The sequence below is a fragment of the Glycine soja genome, chromosome 17 (genome assembly GCF_004193775.1).
Source record: "Glycine soja cultivar W05 chromosome 17, ASM419377v2, whole genome shotgun sequence".
Lineage (NCBI taxonomy): Eukaryota > Viridiplantae > Streptophyta > Magnoliopsida > Fabales > Fabaceae > Glycine > Glycine soja.
Window position 1 is genome coordinate 5,711,987 of NC_041018.1, and position 20,763 is coordinate 5,732,749.

The 20,763-nt window shown below is 29.7% G+C and overlaps 3 protein-coding genes across 4 annotated transcripts; 2 read left to right on the forward strand and 1 right to left on the reverse strand.

Moving 5' to 3' along the window:
• The first annotated feature begins 296 nt into the window (after positions 1–296).
• Positions 297–1,854, forward strand: LOC114392395 (zinc finger protein 346-like). The gene is made up of 4 exons (XM_028353522.1): positions 297–435; positions 547–989; positions 1,237–1,441; positions 1,526–1,854. The coding sequence occupies exons 1-4, from the start codon at positions 336–338 to the stop codon at positions 1,783–1,785; spliced, it is 1,008 nt and encodes a 335-aa protein (XP_028209323.1). The 5' UTR covers positions 297–335; the 3' UTR covers positions 1,786–1,854.
• A 1,735-nt stretch (positions 1,855–3,589) lies between these two features.
• LOC114393722 lies at positions 3,590–19,496 on the reverse strand. Of its 2 annotated transcripts, XM_028355140.1 has the most exons (5): positions 18,535–19,496; positions 17,389–17,459; positions 16,910–17,300; positions 16,652–16,813; positions 3,590–3,665 (listed from the first exon to the last, which is right to left on the reverse strand). In XM_028355140.1, exons 1-5 carry the CDS (start codon positions 18,646–18,648, stop codon positions 3,630–3,632), a joined length of 774 nt encoding a protein of 257 aa, XP_028210941.1. In that variant the 5' UTR covers positions 18,649–19,496; the 3' UTR covers positions 3,590–3,629. The 2 variants fall into 2 exon arrangements, with proteins under 2 accessions (XP_028210941.1, XP_028210940.1); XM_028355139.1 differs by lacking the exon at positions 3,590–3,665 and having other exon boundaries at positions 16,407–16,813; positions 18,535–19,482.
• On the forward strand, positions 12,798–14,448 carry LOC114393721. Its single transcript, XM_028355138.1, has 4 exons — positions 12,798–12,968; positions 13,080–13,522; positions 13,768–13,972; positions 14,058–14,448. Exons 1-4 carry the CDS (start codon positions 12,869–12,871, stop codon positions 14,384–14,386), a joined length of 1,077 nt encoding a protein of 358 aa, XP_028210939.1. The 5' UTR covers positions 12,798–12,868; the 3' UTR covers positions 14,387–14,448.
• Positions 19,497–20,763: the final 1,267 nt, after the last annotated feature.

The window sequence follows — 20,763 nt, forward strand, 5'->3', positions numbered from 1 at the left end:
ATACTTTAACGTATGTATTAAATATTTTATATTTACTCATAATCAATGTTTTTTCCTTTTCTCAATACTTGTTTATCACACGCGTCACCCAAATCAAGCATCATCACCACAAAATGACATCTCTAAATTTAGACCATCTGATGGAATGAAAACACCTTGTTCTCTCAACGCGCCTTAGATGCGTGCGCACAAATACCCCTTAGTCACACTCACATCTATTTAATGGCACATTCAAACTCAACACTACACACAAATATTAGACTCTTTGATCTTATAAGCACTTGTTTTTCTTTCCCAGTGTTTTTTTTCATTTGTTTCACTTTTCAAATTTTGTCATGGAGTTCAAATATCGTGATGGTCAAATCCGAAGGACACCATCACCATTACGGAGCCCTCTTCCTTCCAACTCCTATGTCTCCAATCGCCCATTACATGGTAACACTTTTCTAATCTTTATGTTCCTTTCATCAATAGACCCATTTGTTTTTTTGTTTAAAATACAAAACTTTTGTCACCAATTCATTCTATTAACAATCCAATTTCCAGGGTGTGACTTTGCATCAGGTGGCTTTCCTAGCAATGTTTCAGCGCCTAGAGTTTTCCCAATGATCATGCCGATCAATGTCAACGGAGTATTCCAACGAGAGTTGGAGAAAGAGAAAATATGGCGAGAGCTAGAGAAGGAAAAAATCAGGAGAGAAATCATTGCTCGTGAGATGGCTTTTGCACAACGACGAGAGTTGGAAGACGAAGTGAGAAAGGAAATGGAATTAGAGAGAACATTCAGAATCCCGATGCAAAGATCAGAGGGGATTGCATTTCGAGAACCAATTTCAGAGTCTATTAATCATAGTCGGTTGAATAACATTACCATGTTTGGTGGGCTACCATTCCATTTATCGTCCCAAGCTTCTAAGCAAATTCACACGGATAATATCCAATTTGATAACAAAGAAGCTTCTAATAGCAAGGATAAAGTGATTATATTGGTTAGTGTATAGTCTTATGTTTAATTTATCCTTTATTTTTGTCTTTATCATTGTTTTCAATTTTGATTTTCTTTTCCTACTTCTTCTTTAGTGTTATTTGGTCTATGAAAAGGTTTTGCTCTTTTCGTTGTTGACTAAAATTAAAAAATGCCACCTTATTTGAGAATGTCTCTTGAATATATATATTTTTATCTTGAAGCCTTCATTTGGCCGGTGAGCATAAATGCTTTTGTTTATCCCATTGCAGAATAAGCCAGATGATCATTGTGGAGAAAAGCGCAAAGCAGTAACACTTGCAATTGATGACAATGAGAGTCTACAGAAGAAAGTCAAGAAGGAGTGGACTTGCGAGTTGTGTCAAATTTCTACAACAAGTGAGAAAGGCTTGAATGATCATATTCAAGGGAAAAAACATAAGGCTAACAAAGAATCCACTAGAACTCAAAAAATAGGTAAGAGAAAGAAAACAACTTTATCATTGAAGAAAAGTAAACATTGTGTGAAATGTACTAAAGTCATTATTATTATGAATGCAGGGCTGGATTCAAGATCAGAAAGAGAAACACTTCATCCTTGTTTAACACCCGCGAACGATCAAAATGAAACAACTACTATTAAACAAGCACAGGAAACAAGCGCACCGTCAAAAGGGAAGAAATTTGAATTTTGGTGTGAGCTTTGTCAAGTTCAAACTCATTCAGAAATTGTCACGCAAAGTCATAAGAATGGAAAAAAACACTTGAGAAATATGAAGAAATTGAATCACAACAATGATGGTGTTGCAAATCTTGGATAACAATACAACCCATGTTATATGTTGTGTAGTGTGTACCTTCATAAATGTTTATTTCTTTCATTTATTAAAGTGCTATTTTTTATATGCTTTAAAAGTTATGATTATAGAGTTATATGAAGAACCCATTTAACCTGGTGTGAAAAAAGCCTGAGGCATTGCATCTTTATTTAAATATACATCCCTGAAATTGAAGAGATAAATTAAAGAAGAAGAAAAAATATTATTTTGAAAATAAAAGCACTTCTAAATTCTCCCAAGAAACATAACTAAATGATTTGACTCTATTATCTTCGCACATGCTCGTTTATAAATTGCAAACATATTAGGATGTTTATTTTTCTATAGAACATCAATGCTACGAGAGTGATAAATTCATGTTAAACATATATTTGAGGCTTGGAAATAAAAAATCAAACACACTTAATCATAGGAAAAGCTCATAAAAATTGAAGTTTGTAAATTATTTATGTTTTCTTTTACTTAAAAGTTATTTTTTAATTAAAATAAAAAACAATAGAGGTAAAGAAAAATTAAACACTGGTTATTAATTTTCATTCTTTTAGCATGAAAGATCCTTTTAATTAAAAAATTGTCTGATATTTTTTTGTTAAAAATGGTTTTATTTAGAACTAATTATTTGATTTAATAAAAAAGTATATTTATAAAATGAAAAATATTGTATAAATTATTTAATTTTACATAAAATTTAGTAATAATAAAAAAATTTAATTTATATAAAATTAATTTGATTAAAATTAGTTTAATAATATGCAAATAATAAAAATTTGAAAAGTTACTTTGCAAATGAAATCGAAATTCGAAGTTTATATATAACCAAACTTTTTTTGTAGGAGATTGGCTATTTTTCATGTTACTGAGAAAATTTATAAATATAAAACCATTGAAAATATTAGAGAGCATTGATTTATTAAAAAGAAAAAGGGAAAAAAAAGTAATAAGTCCTTAAAAAGACGTCACAAAAAAGCAGCCAATTAGATAGAAAAGACAACTTTTTCAAGCTCTTTATATTTTATTTCTTTATTATAAACAAAGTCCTTTTCCTTTTACGGGTTTCTGTAATTTGATCTAACTTCTCCTTAAAAAGACGGGGAAAAATAGACCAACATCATCTAATTGCTATATTTTTTCGAAAGTTCATTTTCTTTTCTTCTCAATTAGTTAACATGAATAAGCGAACTACAAGCCGAAAAAACTCTTTTCCTACATTAAATTTCTTGCAAAGTTAAGCTTGAACATGAATCAAGATTAACATGCATGCACTTGCTTTATAGGATGCAAAATATACTCTAGGTTCGATTCGATATTTTTCTTTTAAAAACAATCTTAGTCACTTGATTTCTTAGCTAGGCAACTTCTACAGAATAGACATTTAACGTACAACTCCTTTGTCGTGGCGCCCAAACTCTCAACATGCTAACCTTAAATTCCGAAGTGAACTAATGAATATGGATAGACATCAACGAACAAAATCAACCGACCCTAAGTCCCAAACCTTCAAAACCAGCCACAAAGAACAAGAAACTAAGGCCACCATCCATCTCAAACACACAATGGAAATCCAGTTTTGTACAACTTTTTACCATGCAAAAGATAAATCAATCAAGCAACTTGTCAGGAAGATATATGATGATTTAGGGGAACAGAAATTCTCCACTTCATCTAATATATATATATTGAACATATGATTCTATAAGGTATATTTTATCTTTACAAAGTAAAACATAAAACTAGAAATGAAGGTTAAAAATCTGTTGCATACTATCAAGGCAGAATACACGTTCCCAAAAGGGTATAGATTCAGTGTACTGTACTTTATATATAGATCAAACCCTCAAAGCCACCTGGTCTTGCCATGAAATCTTCCTCTTCCCTGCCCTATTTGATACATTTCAACAAGCAGCCGAGAGCTTGATGTCGCTGTGCTGCTCGCCAGTCGCAACTCTTTGTTTATGTATTTTTAATAAATATTTTACTATTAATTCTTTAGTTAATTTTGAGAGACCCAGGTGAAATATTATTTGATTTCACAATTTTTTTATAACAATCTCAAACAATAATTTTTTTTATCACTATCTCTTTTATCTCTATATAATTTTTTTAAAGCCATGACATCAAAGGCATCACAATATAGGAAAATGACATCCTCCCAACAAGCTTAAAAGATTGATTTAGTAAATTCTCAAAATTTGACCATGGTACACATCACTAATAAAATATCATCTCACACACACACAAAAAAAATCAACGTCATTTATAAACACATGCCTTACATGCATATGCAAAAAAACACCCCTCACACCTATTTGATCACACTTTCAATCTCAACACAACACACACTCTTACACATTGTCTTTAATTTTGATAGACGCTATTTTTTTTCTCTTCCTCCTTTCCCTTTGTTTCACGTTGCAATTATTTTCATGGAGTTCAAATATTATGATGGTCAACACCATATGACACCTTCACCAACACCATGCCCTCTTCCCACAATCACCTTGTCCCTGATAATAAAGTGTTAATACTTGTTAGTGAGCTTACATCCCATTTGTTTAGTTGACCACTCCTCAACAATACATTCTCTTCATAGCATACTTGCATTACTATAACTTAACTGTCAACAGAATCATGTTGTGCAATCAGAATACGCATTGTATATCTTATTCATACTAAGACATCCTAAAGAAAAGATGAAGTTAATGTATAAGAAATGTTGAAACTCTTAATTAGTCATTGAGCATATATTATTTTGTTCATCTCATTGCAAACTAAGTCAGACACTCATCATTATGGTCCAAAGCGAAACACGGTGATACCTCATGCAATTGATGACAATGAAAATTCTCTATTTGGTTTGCAGAAGAAACCCAAGCAACAAGATTGGATTTGCACATTATGTCAGACTATTACCACAAGTGAGAAATGCTTAAATGATCATCTTAAGGTAAACAAATATATATAAAGCTAAAGAAACATCAAACCCTAAACCCTAAACATCCATGAGAATTTCAAAATTAAGTAAGGGCAACAAAACATAATTATCATTAAAGAAACATAAATAAGTCATGAAATCTAATGAAGTTATCATTACCATGTATTCAAGGCTAGATCCAAGACCAGAAAACCAAAGACCTCAAGCTGCCATAACTGGTACAAACACAAACATATTGGGACTTTCAAAAGAGGTTCAGGCTATGGAAGAAAGCTACGGTTTAGCCGCTTAGGTGCTCTAGAAATGTGACATCTGTTTTTTTTTTTTTTACTATGAGAAATAAAAACTTAACCTTTATATATTATTATTATTTGCCATTTTGATTTTCATTTGTATTAAAAATATATGAAAGGATATTTAATTTACCAAATTTTAAGAAAAAATTCATAAACTTAGAGAAAATTATTTTATTTATTTATTTCTTGTTGACGTACGGTAATGTTATTGTTATTAGAAAAAGAAAGTTATTTTGTCAAAACCAAAGAACATCATCACCAACACCACGCCCTTTTCCCACATTGACATACAAGAATTCAGATATCTCCAAAACGCTCATCACAAGGTATGGCAACACTCGGTTTTCTTCACATTTCTTTCAAAATACCCATTTGTTTTGCTATTTAAAAAGTAAAACTTTTCTCACATGATTTCATTTAACTAACTACTCACTTTCTAGGATGTAAGTTTACATCAAGTGGTTTTTCCGACAATTTTCCAGCACTTAGAGTTTTCCCAACGTTGGTGTCTGTCAATACCAACCAAGCATTACACAGAGAATCAGAGAAAATGCAGATACAGCGGGAGTTGGAGAAAGAAGAGATCGGAGAGAGATAATCGCCAATGAGATGATATGGCGGCGAGGGCTGAAGGAGAAAGTGTTGGGAATCTCGATGCAAGGACTGGGGATGTTCTCGTTTGGTGAACCAATTTCGATGTCTTTCAATCCAAGAATGAACTCGATTAATCACGTTAACAATGATGACAAGGATACCAGACAATTTTCTACACAGATTAACAAAGATAAAATAATCAATCTGGTTTTCTGTCTTTATCTTTCTCTTCAATTTTATTTAGTTTTCCCGCTTCTTATTTAGTGGCATTTACTGTGAAAAGATTTTCTCATTTAGTTATTTATTAAAAAAAATTGTCACCTTATTTTCTGGTTCGAGGTTTGAATGCATATTTTATGTTTGATTTATGATATAAAATATGATGCGTCCACTTTTATCTCATATACCAAACTTAAAATATGCATCTGAATTTTGAACAATCCGATCTTCATCTTACCGCATACTGGTTTATAACTGCGTGAATGTATAAATGCAACCAATTTGGTTAAGCCAAAATGAAGGAATTGAAACCCAACCAGTTAGACTTGTTACTTATTCATGCAGTAAATGATAATCGCTAGAAGAAGATTGGACAACTCAAATCTCAAATACTTAAAAAGTCTGATTTAATAAGATAAAGCATGAGCCCATCGATCTTTATCAAATGGTGTTCCAATTCGCTTACTACGTGAAGGTGTGAAAAATTCGGCCCCAGGAAATCTGAATCTGGATATCGATTGATTGCGATCACTTTTTATATGGTTAAATGTTAATTATGCAGTCATGATCTAGGGGTAAAATATAAAGTCTCATCTTCGTTTAAAGCTTTACTTTTTTAACTTCTATAAAATTCTTATAATATAAGAAAATTTGTTAGTGATGCAGACAATCCAAGTCTCAAGTCAATAATATTAATGAGTTCAAAACTGTCAGTGATGTTGAAAGTTGCAAAGAGAGAAAATAAATGTTCCAATGAATGAGGACTTTTTTTTTAACAGAACTTTTTCTTAAAAGAATTTTACAGAACTCTTAGAAGTTAAGAATGGGGAGAGTAGTATAATTTGAACATATCTTGGGGAAAAGTGTAAGGATTTGCTTAATTTTGTTTCGGTTTTTTATTTTTAAAACTATTTTGTAAATAATTTTGAAGAACTGATTTTCAGCATAAAATAAGGCGGAAAATTGGTAAGTATTAATTTGATAACAATTTTTCAAAAGAGAAAGTAGAAAATCATATTTGATAAAACTTATTGAGAATGTATTTTTTTGTTTCCTACATATTTCTCTGTTTTCAGAATTAGAACAACAAAAGTGAAAACAGAAACAGGTTGTTTCCGTATATGAATTATAAAAACAATTACATTGAAGCAGTTTTGATTTTTTTTTTCAAAAGATATTACTCAAACATATTTCTGTTTATAATATCTTGTTTATTCCACTTGTAGGATAAGCCAGATGCTAATTAATTTGGTACAAGTGATGACACCTATGGCAGTTGATGATGACAATGAGAATTCTCCATTCTGATTGCAGAAGAAATCCAAACAGGAGTGGAGATGCACATTATGTCATATTACTGCCACAAGTGAGAAAGACTTAAATGATCATGGTCAAGAAAAAAAAAAACGTAAGGCTAAAGAAGCATCTCCGAAAACTCAAGAAGTAGGTAAAGAGTACCAAATGTGTCGACAACAAGGAAGAAGTTTAAATATTATTGTGCATTTTGTCAGTTTGAAATTTGCTCAGAAATTGTGTCCCAAAGCCATAAAAATGGAAAAGAGCACCTGGCTAATATCAAGAAAAGTGGTGGCTCAAATTTTGGGGTAATATAGAGGGAGTAATATTGATATTGAGGTATTGATATATGGAATTTTTTTTATTAAACCATTTTTTAAGGGAATCTCGATCTGCGCAAGTGATGGTAATTAAGTTGTTGTAAATTCATTGGAGTTAATATTTTTCAATATTTAGGTATGATCTCTAGTATCCCTTTTACTCCTCACAGTTGTGTTGTGTATTACTTTTTTCGGTTGCTTTATGTCTCTCTTTCTTTCTATGATTTATCATAGAAGGCAACAATAATTTGATGTTTGATTTATTGGCATTCACTTCACAAATGTAACACACTACTATAAATGTCCTTGACCAAATTAAAGAGGAATTTGACTTTTGTTCTTTGTAAAAAAAAAACATACTACCATTAAAGAAAAAAAAATTAAATGGATAGAAATAAAAAGAAAAAAGAAAAAAAAACTTATTTACACAAAATAAATAATATTATCAAGTTCAATGTATCGTCGGTACATAACTAATCAAACATCTTCCATATATTAATACTAAAATAGATATTTAAATATTTTTTTAAATGGTAAATTTATTTTCAAATTTAGATAAAAAATGTGCAAAGTGAAAATTAAATATACATCTAAATTTCATTTAAGCAAGTTATATTTAAAATTACTTTGGTACAATATAATTTTTAATTAATTTACTTATTTGTTTACTTCATATAAATATTTTCACTTAACAAATGTAATATACACTACTACAAACGTCCTTGACCAATTTAAATTAACAGGGAATTTGACTTTTGATCATTGGAAAAAAAACCATGCAACCATGAAAGAAAAATATTTAAAAGGATAGAAATAAAAAGAAAAATAAAACTTATTTACACAAAATAAATAATATTATCAAGTTCAATGTATCTTCTGTACATAACTGACCAAACAACTTCCATATATTAATACTAAAATACATTTTTTAAGATTTTCTTAAATGGTAAATTCATTTTCAAATTTAACTTATTTAAATAAAAATATGTGTAAAGTGAAAATTAAATATACATCCAAATTTCATTCAAGCAAGTTATATTTAATCAATGCATTTTATTTTAAAAAAAATATTTAATGTGTATTTCAAATGGAAGGTTTTTTCACTATTTACATACTAATTCCTCGTTTCTTTACCTGTTTTTTAAGGTTGTTTTTATATAAATCAAGAAATATAATAATTTTTGTTTATTTTAATAAAATAGTTGTTGGATTTTATATTGTACCTTCTTTTCTTTTCACTCCATAATAAATAAATCTATAAATTAATTAAATATTAAGAGAGAAGTAAAATTATAATTGATAAAAAAACTAATTAATCAATATTAAACTTTATAAATGAAAAATATATAAAAACAAAAATCTTCCAAAAATCCAACAATTAAAAAGAAATGGATGTAGTACAATTTATGAAGTCTTCAATGTTGCATTTAATGTAATTAAGTCACAACAATAATGAAGGTAGAATAAATGTATCTACAATTAATTCCATTACAATATTGCAATAATTATTTAATTTTATGTCAAATGGAAGAACTTCAATTAATTACTTTTCAATTAATGAATTAATTACAATGATTAAATGCTATATTGTCCTATGTTAAAGATAAAATACATTAATTTCAATTATTTAATGCATTTACTATTTCAATAAATGTTTTTAACAAAAAAAAAGTTTGTCCAATATTTTAGTCTAAATACTCTTTTCATCCCTAATTATAAAATATTTAAAAAAACTATTCCTTTTTATATAATATCATTTTGTAAATTCTATATGCAATAATTATTATTTTTTCAAATCCTTACTTAATTATTCTATCTCCAAATATTAATGAGAAACAAATAAGTTGATAAAAAGAGGAGAAAAAAATAATTATAAAATTAGAGTACAAATAATTAACAAATTTAATTCAATAATCCTTTTTGGTAAGGAGCGTGAATAAGTTCAAATAATATTATAGTTGGGGACGAAGAGAGTATAAGAAAAAACATGTCACAGTAAGAGAAAGTTCGTTAATCACATTTTATTACATTAATTTTAATTAAAAGTAATTTTTTTCCAACTTACTTTTCATGAAATTTAGTATAAGAAAAAGAAAGAGTAATTGAAACTAACATCTCAACTAAATGAAAGGTATTTTAGAGATAGTAACATTAAATGAAGTAAAATTAAAATCTTCTTATATTTGAGACAAAAAAAAATATATTTTTTCTTATATTTAACAAAGGGAGTACTATATTACAATAAACATGTTTTTTTACCATTATTTGTATTGAGTCATCCACTTGTTAATTTATTAATAATATTAAATGTGTGTAACAAATGAATATTTAATGCTTAAAACATGAAATAATAAATATTTCAAATACTTTAACGTATGTATTAAATATTTAATGCTTAAACTTCCTTGACCAAATTAAAGAGGAATTTGACTTTTGTTCTTTGTAAAAAAAAACATACTACCATTAAAGAAAAAAAAATTAAATGGATAGAAATAAAAAGAAAAAAGAAAAAAATATACTTATTTACACAAAATAAATAATATTATCAAGTTCAAATGTTCAATGTATCGTCAGTACATAACTGATTAAACATCTTCCATATATTAATACTAAAATAGATATTTAAATATTTTTTTAAATGGTAAATTTATTTTCAAATTTAAATAAAAAATGTGTAAAGTGAAAATTAAATATACATCCAAATTTCATTTAAGTAAGTTATATTTAAAATTACTTTGGTACAATATAATTTTTAATTAATTTACTTATTTGTTTACTTCATATAAATATCTTCACTTCACAAATGTAATATACACTACTACAAACGTCCTTGACCAATTTAAATTAACGGGGAATTCGACTTTTGATCATTGGAAAAAAAACCATGCAACCATGAAAGAAATTTTTTTAAAAGGATAGAAATAAAAAGAAAAAAAATAAATTTATTCATACAAAATAAATAATATTATCAAGTTCAATGTATTGTCTGTACATCACTTATCAAACAACTTCCATATATTAATACTAAAATAGATTTTTTAAGATTTTCTTAAATGGTAAATTCATTTTCAAATTTAACTTATTTAAATAAAAAATGTGTAAAGTGAAAATTAAATATACATCCAAATTTCATTCCAGCAAGTTTTATTTAAAAATACTTTAATCCAATCTAATTTTTAATTTTACTTATCTGTTTACTTCATATAAATATTTAAATTTTTAATAATTTATTTACTATTATCTTCAAAAACAATTAAAAATTTTTAAAAAATGATTTTTTTATTAAAATCATTATATTTAATATTTTACCAATGCATCCTCATTTTTATATCGGAAAATATTTTAAAAAAAGGTTTATCAGATATATTAAATTATTAATGATATTCTCGATATGAAACATAAGATAAAAAAAAAGCATTAAACTAATGGTGGCCGCGTTTACAAGTCAAGATTTTAAATTTATTTTCAGACGTTATTTGTCAAGATTTATATGGAATATTATGCATTCAATACATTTAACTAATTAAAAATAAAACTTTTCTAATTAATTATATATAACAAAGAATTTTAAAAAATAATTATTGTTTAAAATTGAATGAAAAAAATATTTTTTTTAAAAAGTATATAATTGCAAAAGTTTTTATATTTTAAAATTTATATTATTTAAAATAAAATAAAATATTTATTATATTTCATTATTTAAAATAAAATAAAATTAATATGCTTTAAAGACTTTTTCCTAATTTAAATTTTATTGTTTAACGAGTCAATGAAAAGTCTTCATTATTGTAATCAATGCATTTTATTTTAAAAAATATTTAATGTGTATGTCAAATGGAAGGTTTTTTCATTATTTACATACTACTTCCTCGTCAAGAAATATAATAATTTTTGTTTATTTTAATAAAATAGTTGTTGCATTTTATATTGTACCTCCTTTTCTTTTCACTCCATAATAAATACAAGTATAAATTAATTAAATATTAAGAGAGAAGTAAAATTATAATTGATAAAAAAAGTAATTAATCAATATTAAACTTTATAAATGAAAAATAAAAAAAAAACAAATCTTCCAAAAATACAACAATTAAAAAGAAATGGATGTAGTACAATTTATGAAGTCTTCAATGTTGCAATTAATGTAATTAAGTCACCACAATAATGAAGGTAAAATAAATGTATCTACAATTACTTGCATTACAATATTGCAATAATTATTTAATTGTATGTCAAATAGGAGAACTTCAATTAATGAATTAATTACAATAATTAATTGCAATATTGTCCTATGTTAAAGATAAAATACATTAATTTCAATTATTTAATGCATTTACTATTTCAATAAATGTTTTTAACAAAAAAAAAGTTTTTCCAATATTTTAGTCTAAATACTCTTTTCATCCCTAATTATAAAATATTTTTAAAAAATTTGTTTATTCCTTTTTATATAATATCATTTTGTAAATTTTATATGCAATAATTATTTTTTTTCATATCCAAATATTAATGAAAAACAAATAAGTGGATAGAAAGAGAAGAAAAAGATACTTATAAAATTAAAGTACAAATAATTAACAAATTTAATTCAATAATCATTTTTGGTACGGAACGTGAATTAGTTGAAAGAATATTATAATTGGGGACAGAGAAAGTATAAAAAAAAACACGTCACACTAACTAACTAAGAAAGTTAGTTAATCACATTTAATTACATTAGTTTTAATTAAAATGAAATTTTTTTCCAACTTACTTTTCATGAAATTTGGTATAAGGAAAAGAAAGAGTAATTGAAACTAACATCTCAACCAAAAGAAAGGTATTTTAGAGATAGTAACATTAAATAAGGTAATGTTAAAATTTTCTTATATTTGAGACCAATATATATATATATATATATATATATATATATATATATATTCTTATATTTAACAAGAAAGGGAGTACTATACTACAATAAACATGTTTTTTTACCATTATTTGTATTGAGTCACCCACTTGTTAATTTATTAATAATATTAAATGTGTGTAATAAATGAATATTTAATGCTTAAAACATGAAATAATAAATATTTCAAATACTTTAACGTATGTATTAAATATTTTATATTTACTCATAATCAATGTTTTTTCCTTTTTTCAATACTTGATTATCACACGCGTCACCAAAATCAAACATCATCACACAAAATCACATCTCTAAATTTAGACCATTTGATGGAATGAAAACACTTTGTTCTCTCAACGCGCCTTAGACGCGTGTGCACAAATACCCCTTAGTCACACTCACATCTATTTAATGGCACATTCAAACTCAACACTACACACAAATATCAGACTCTTTGATTTTGTAAGCACTTGTTTTTCTTTCGCAGTGTTTTTTTCATTTGTTTCACTTTTCGAATTTTGTCATGGAGTTCAAATATCGTGATGGTCAGATCCAAAGGACACCATCACCATTGCGGCGCCCTCTTCCTTCCAACTCCTATGTCTCCAATCGCCCATTACATGGTAACACTTTTCTAATCTTTATGTTCCTTTCATCAATAGACCCATTTGTTTTTTTGTTTAAAATACAAAACTTTTGTCACCAATTCATTCTATTAACAATCCAATTTGCAGGGTGTGACTTTGCATCAGGTGGCTTTCCCAGCAATGTTTCAGCGCCTAGAGTTTTCCCAATGGCCATGCCGATCAATGTCAATGAAGTGTTCCAACGAGAGTTGGAGAAAGAGAAAATATGGCGAGAGCTAGAGAAGGAAGAAATAAGGAGAGAAATCATTGCTCGTGAGATGGCTTTTGCACAACGACGAGAGCTGGAAGACGAAGTGAGAAAGGAAATAGAATTGGAGAGAACATCTAGAATGTCGATGCAAAGATCAGAGGGGATTGCATTTCGAGAACCAAATTCAGTGTCTATTATTCAGAGTTCGTCGAATAACATTACCATGTTTGGTGGGCGACAATTCCATTTAGCGTCCCAAGCTTCTATGAAAATTCACATGGATAATATCCAAATTGATAACAAACAAGCTTCTAATAACAAGGATAAAGTGATTATACTGGTTAGTGTATAGTCTTATGTTTAATTTAGCCTTCATTTTTGTCTTTATTATTGTTTTCAATTTTGATTTTCTTTTCCTACTTCTTCTTTAGTGTTATTTGGTCTATGAAAAGGTATTGTTCTTTTCATTCTTGACTAAAAAAGTGTCACCTTATTTGAGAATGTCTCTTGAATATGTATGTATGTATTATCTTGAAGCCTTAATTTGGCTAGTAAGCATTAATGATTTTGTTTATCCCATTGCAGAATAAACCAGATGATCATTCTGGTGAAAAGCGCAAAGCAGTGACACTTGCAATTGATGATAATGAGAGTGTACAGAAGAAAGTCAAGAAGGCCTGGAATTGCGAGTTGTGTCAAATTTCTGCAACAAGTGAGAAAGCCTTGAATGATCATATTCAAGGGAAAAAACATAAGGCTAACAAAGAATCCACTATAACTCAGAAAATAGGTAAGAGAAAGAAAACAACTTTAACATTGAAGAAAAAGTAAACATTGTGTGAAATGTACTAAAGTCATTATTGTCATGAATTCAGGGTTGGATTCAAGACCACAAGGCCAAACACTTCATCCTTGCTTAACCCCCATGGACACATGCAAATTGGAATCTAAAGAAAAGGGTCAGGCTGTCCAAAAGAGCAAAGGTTTAGGTGGTTTGGACAACCATAATGAAACAACTATTAGTAAACAAGCACCGGAAACAAGCGCACCGCTTAAAGGGAAGAAATTTAAATTTTGGTGCGAGTTTTGTCAAGTTCAAACTCAATCAGAAATTGTGATGCAAAGCCATAAGAATGGAAAAAAACACTTGGCAAATATGAAGAAATTTAACCACAACAATGGTGGTGTTGCAAATTCTGGATGACAATACAACCCATGTTATATGTTGTGTAGTGCGTAGATTCATAAATATATTTCTTTCAATTATTAATGTGCTATTTTTTATATGCTTTTAAGAGTTATGATTATAGAGTGTTATATGAGGAGCCCATTTAACCTGGTGTGAAAAAAGCTTGAGGCATATATTGCATCTTTATTTAAATGTACACCCCTGAAATTCAAGAGATAAATTAAAGATGAAGAAACAAATATTATTTTGAAAATAAAAGCACTTCTAAATTCTCCCAAGAAACATAACTAAATGATTTGACTCTATTATCTTTCGCACATGCTCATTTATAAATAGTAAACATATTAGGATGTTTATTTTTCTATTGAGCATCAATGCTATGCGAGTGATAAATTCATGTTAAACATCTATTTGAGGCCTTGAAATAAAAAATCAAACACAATCATAGGAAAAGATCATAAAAATTGAAGTCTGTAAATTATTTCTGTTTTGCTTTACTTAAAAGTTATTTTTTAATTAAAAATAAAAAAAATAGTTTTAAAGAAAAATTAAAGACTGGTTATTAATTTTCTTCTTTTAGCTCGAAAAATCATTTTAATTAAAAAATTGTCTGATAATTTTTTTTTTAAAAATGGTTTTGTGTAAAACTAATTATTTGATTTAATGAAAAAGTATATTTATAAAATAAAAAATATTGTATAAATTATTTAATTTTCTATAAAATTTAGTAATGATAAAAAATTAATTTATATAAAATTAATTTGATTAAAAGTTATTTTAATAATATGAAAATAATAAAAATTTCAAAAGTGACTTTTTAAATGAAATCGAAAGTCGAAGTTTATAAACCAACTTTTTTTCTAGGAGATTGGTTATTTTTCATGTTACTAAGAAAATTTATAAATATAAAACCATTGAAAATATTAGAGAGCATTGATTTATTAAAAAGAAAAAGGGAAAAAAAGTAATAAGTCCTTTAAAAGAATGTAAAATCCACATGGCAAGAGTCCAAGACCGTCACCAAAAAGCAGCCAGATAGAAAAGATAAACTTTTTCAAGCTCTTTTTATTTTATTTCTTTATTATAAACAAAGTCCTTTTCCTTTTACCAATTTTTGTAAAAACTTTGATCTAAATTCTCCTTAAAAAGACGGAAAAAATAAATAGACCAAAAATCATCTAATTGCAATATTTTTTCGAAGGTTCATTTTCTTTTCTTCTCAATTAGTTAACATGAATAAACGAACTACAAGCCCAAAAAACTCTTTTCCTACCTATTATATTTTCTTGCAAAGTTAAGCTTGAGCATGAATCAAGATTAACTTGCATGCACTTGCTTTATAGGATGCAAAATATACTCTATGTTCGATTTGATGTTTTTCTTTTAAAAACAATCATAATCTCTCGATTCAAGATTTAATGACACTTAAAATTTTTCATTTCTTCTCAAAAGTATATAATCAAATTCAGATCATCTCACACTCAAAATTGAAATTGAGTGTAGATGATTTGATATTTGGACGTTAATATCCAAACATAAAAAATAAAATAAACATTAGAAATTGGGGAATGTAAAGATTTCCTGGCTTAAGCAGCCCAAGTGACCAACCATGTGCTTAGAACTCTGGCCACCAATTTCTTAGGCAACTTCTACATAATAGACATTTAACAACTCCTTTGTCGTGGCGCCCAAACTCTCAACATATATGCTAACCTTAAATTCTGGTCAGGTAGATAGTATTTTTTTATACATAGATTTCTTCTAAATGGCTGATGAGTTAGGTTGAGACATTATACAATAGAAAATGCAAACGGAGAATCTTATGTTTACATAGTTTAAATACTAAAAATAAACGTTGCTAAGTGAACTAATGAATATGGATAGACATCAACGAACAAAATCAACCGACCCTAAGTCCCAAACCTTCAAAACCAGCCACAAAGAACAAGAAACTAAGGCCACCATCTCAAACGCACAATGGAAATCCAGTTTTGTACAACTTTTTACCATGCAAAAGATAAATCAATCAAGCAACTTGTGAGGAAGATATATGATGATTTAGGGGAATAGAAATTCTCCACTTCATATAATATATATATTGAACATATGATTCTATAAGGTATATTTTATCTTTACAAAGTAAAACATAAAACTAGAAATGGTTAAAAATCTGTCGCATACTATCAAGGCAGAATACACGTTCTGAAAGGGTATAGATTCAGTCTACTGTACTTTATATATAGATCAAACCCTCAAAGCCACCTGGTCTTGCCATGAAATCTTCCTCTTCCCTGCCCTATTTGATCCATCCCCAACACTTCTACAGGCAGCCGAGAGCTTGATGTCGCTGTGCTGCTCGTCAGTCGCAACTCTTTGTGTACTTCTCTTTGGTTCTTCAATCCTCATGGCCTCACTGTTCCCCTGCAATTCCTCCTCTTCTCTCTGCATGGGACCAAAATGGAAGGAAACTATGAGTCTACTTGAATCAAAAACATAAACAAGGATTCATGACACAAATGCATGTGTAACTCTCATTACCGAAATCTGGTTCAAGTCGAAAAATGGAGTTACACTCTTCTTTGTGGCTTCCTTGCCGCTGTGAATCCTTTCTTTGTGATTCAACTCAAACACTGGTGGAGCAGAACCGTTAAAGGAAGCATCTTTTTTACTAGAACTCCTAGCATTAAGGTTTAGATCAAACAAGTGGCCAGTTTTTTTCAATGGGGCTTCAGCCACATTGGAAATCCTTCCATTTGAGTTCAAATGAGATGTGGGGTGGGGTCGCAGAGTAGGCTCCTTCCTGCTGTAATTCTTTCCCTTCGAGATGATGGGTGCTTGCAATTTGAGCTTTTGTGGCTTTACAACTTGCTTTGGATGAGGCTTTAGAATAGGGTGTTTTAGCAAGTAATTGTAACGTTGCCTCAAAAATCTGCAGTTTACAAGAGAGACAGTGGTGAGGATAACAGTAAACTGCAAACTATGAAAATCAACTACTACTATGAGGCATGAAACACTACCTAACTTCATCTTCCAGCATCAACTTTTTCTGCCTCGTAGCCTGCAATTTCCTTCTCATGGCTTCTGTTTCCTGAGCATATTAGAAATACAAATTCCATGAGAACAATTTCTCCAAAAAATGTTGGACAAAACCTTTGAAACAAGACTTGGCGTGATGAACATAGACAGACAAACACACTACCAAAATTATTTTGACGAAACTTAGGGAAAGTGAGCCGCCATGAAAAGAAGACTAATAATTAAGTATTATTTCATATTGAGCTCATGATTAGATAAAATAAAAAACCCAATGGAAAATACGATTTGAAACAAAATATACAAAGGCAACAAAGCTAATTAGCACAAGGACCCATGAATGTCATGGGAAAAGTGAGCCGTCAGAAAAAAGAGAGACTAATTAACAATTAAACATTATTCAGTTGTTTATGATTGAAATAGTTCAAACAACCTATGGAAAATATGATACCTAAACCAGAAAAAAGCGTATAAAGCTAATCAGCATAAAGACCCAAGAGGCTAAAACTCAAAACTATACAGAGGAAAGGCTCCGAGAAGAGCTTTACTAAACATAAAAAAGACTAACAAAACAAGAGAACTCACATCGCAAGAGCACACTGTTATGTGACTGTAGTTTTATGTCCACAAATACTCGAGAATTTTGCAGGTAAGAATCGGAGATTTGGTTGGAGTACAAAAAAATTGATTTGTTGGAGACAAAGAAACGAAGAAATTAGACACGCAAAGAGATGTGAACAAATACCCACAAAGATGAACATAAAACCCACCATCCCATCAGATCGGAACATAAACATAGGTATAATCCAAACAAAAGATCAAACAAGCATAGCAATCAAAACATAAGATCCCTTTGTCGTTTACTCCAAAAAATTCGTTAATTTTCACAACGATCAACCATCACAAACCCTTCAAACCCAAACAAACATATTATCAATCAAACCACAAGATCCCTTCCTCGCTTCCTCCAAAAAAACATCCTTATTTTTCACAACAAAGAACCATCACAACCCCAAATGAACCAAAAGCCCCAAAGCCATCAAGGGAAAAAACCAGATCCAGAGAACCGCAGAACAAAAAAAAACGATCATTGAGAAAAATAAACAAGAGGGCAAGGCAAAGGGGGTTACCTTGTGCAGGTCTTCATAGTCCTGCAAGAGACTCTGGTGCCTCAGCCTGGCCCTCTGATCCTGATATACCTCATAAGGAGGGTCCAAGGAGACAACCCCTTTCATCTTCTTCATGAGATCAAAGAGAAACAAGAGAACCCAAAAGGGAAGAACAAACGAAGACTAAAGGGAAAAGGGGAGAAAGAGAGAAAGAAGAAGGTGGGTGGGGTGGGGTGAGGGGTGAGGGAAGATGGAACGAAACGTGAGAGAAAGAAAGAAATAGGAAAAGAGAGGCCCAAGAAAGAGAGAAGAGGTGAAGGGGTAAGAAGGTTCTCGCTTTCCTGTTTTCTCTGTGAGAAGACTCTGACCGAGACAAAGAAATCCAAAAAGCCCACATAACTCGGTGAAAAATATTGTTCTTTTGAAAGACCAGTGATGAAGATGGGATTTTTTGGGGGCTTGCAGAAGGGCAATTCGGGGAACATAGTTTTGATGAGAGAGAGAGAAATGTAAGGTGGGTTTGGTTGGAGGACATTTGAACACATCTAACTTCTCTTTCTTTTTTGTTTTCCCATTCTTTCTTTCTTTCTTTGTTTCTTTTTTGTTTTTCTTTCTTCTACATAAATTTTGGTCCAGCTGGGCCATTGATGAGAGAGAAAGAGGGTTGGGTTGGGTGGTGTGGACTCTTTGGTTTTGATGGCATGATGGATGCGTGGAGTTTCCATGTTTCTTCTTTCATTGTGTGTGCTATTTGTTGTTGGTGTCTGTGTAGAGAGAGAAAGAAGGGTAGTAGTATTGAAGATAGATAGATACATAGATTAGGGGCTGGAAATAAAAAAAAGGCAAAGGGGTGGGATAGAATAGATAGATAGATATAGATAAAAAGAGTGAGATGATGCTGTTTCTCTGCTACGCTGTAGCAGTTGTTGCAACCTTATTTTTAGGCTTTGGCTTTGGATTTGAGTACTTTGGTTTTTGTTGCCCCTTCCTGATGGTGCCATGGTGGCGTTTACGAATCATACAGGTGCCCCTTTCATTTCAATTATCATTATCATTTCTATATGTGAAGGGTCAATTGGTGTGCATTTACCTGTGTACCCTTCTCATTTTGATGCTTCCTTTTTTCTGCTTTTTCACCCGTGTGTCCTGTCCTGGGTGGAGAAAAGAGAAAAACCAATATCAATATGGTTTGTTTTTTTCATGATGAAGCGGGTAAAGTAAAGAAGAAAAATCCTACACACACCCCATTTGCCAATTGCGACATTATTATTTCTCTCTCACTAGCATCTTATATGAGAGAAGGGTGGATTAGGTACTTTGTCTTCTACATACTTATACACACCCAACTGAACCCTTATCTTTATATTTAATGTTTCCTCCATCTTCATGAATGGAATTAGAAAGATCCCACCAGCACCTACTTTCAGGACTTTTGAGTGACACCAACCTACCTAACCTAATAGCCACTAATTCTCTTGATCGAAAGCTCCCTCACCAATCCCTTTAATTTCTTTCTTTTGCTCCATGCTTTGCTTGGTGCTATAGCCACAGATTTTCAGATCTTATTTGTTGTTTTCAACATGCGCAAGCCTTACCCTTTTCTTTACGTAATTCCGCATACGTATTTATGTAGTATACCTTAATTTATATTTTTATATAAGAGAAATTTAAGTAAAATACGTTCTAGCTAACATATTTTTCAAAAGTAAATTTTTATTAACTAAAATTTATTAAAATTTTAAAATCACGTGAGTTTTAATTACTTTTTATTCAACGAACTTAATAAAAAAACTATATTTAAGAGTGTTATATACTAGTAATCTAGTTAAATGCATGTGTACGTACTTGGTTTATCGTTGTTTTGAATCTTGTAATGAGGGCAAATGTGTCTGGTCATGTGGTAGAAAAGGTGAACCCACGCACACCCACCATCGACAACCATGGTAAGAATTTTAAAACTAACACGGATTGCAGAGAAGTCTCCTAAAACAAAGATTCTGATAATGTGACCAGTGAACAGAAGTTAGGGTAAAATAAATCTGCCGCGGTGCCTGTTGATGTTGGAGTTTGGTTTTTTGCACTTGTTAACATTTTTTGTCGGTCACTAATATTCTACTCTTTCTCTCTCCTTCACTGTGTGTGTACGTCTGAGACTCCATTCACCTTCACGTATATTTCTCTGTTTGTCCTTCTCTTGCAATTTCTATCAAATAAATAACAACTAGATATGATGATAGTCGGTTTTGAGGA

Bases quoted from the DNA above. Each gene is read 5' to 3' on its own strand.
- LOC114392395 (XM_028353522.1), top strand. From the start codon at position 336: ATGGAGTTCAAATATCGTGATGGTCAAATCCGAAGGACACCATCACCA. The intron at 436-546 runs GTAACACTTTTC...TCCAATTTCCAG, and splicing joins CTCCAATCGCCCATTACATG to GGTGTGACTTTGCATCAGGT. The intron at 1,442-1,525 runs GTAAGAGAAAGA...TTATGAATGCAG, and splicing joins CACTAGAACTCAAAAAATAG to GGCTGGATTCAAGATCAGAA.
- LOC114393721 (XM_028355138.1), top strand. From the start codon at position 12,869: ATGGAGTTCAAATATCGTGATGGTCAGATCCAAAGGACACCATCACCA. The intron at 13,523-13,767 runs GTTAGTGTATAG...ATCCCATTGCAG, and splicing joins AGGATAAAGTGATTATACTG to AATAAACCAGATGATCATTC. The intron at 13,973-14,057 runs GTAAGAGAAAGA...TCATGAATTCAG, and splicing joins CACTATAACTCAGAAAATAG to GGTTGGATTCAAGACCACAA.
- LOC114393722 (XM_028355140.1), bottom strand. From the start codon at position 18,648: ATGAAGAAGATGAAAGGGGTTGTCTCCTTGGACCCTCCTTATGAGGTA. The intron at 17,460-18,534 runs GTAACCCCCTTT...TAATATGCTCAG, and splicing joins ACTATGAAGACCTGCACAAG to GAAACAGAAGCCATGAGAAG. The intron at 16,814-16,909 runs GTAATGAGAGTT...GGTCCCATGCAG, and splicing joins TCGACTTGAACCAGATTTCG to AGAGAAGAGGAGGAATTGCA.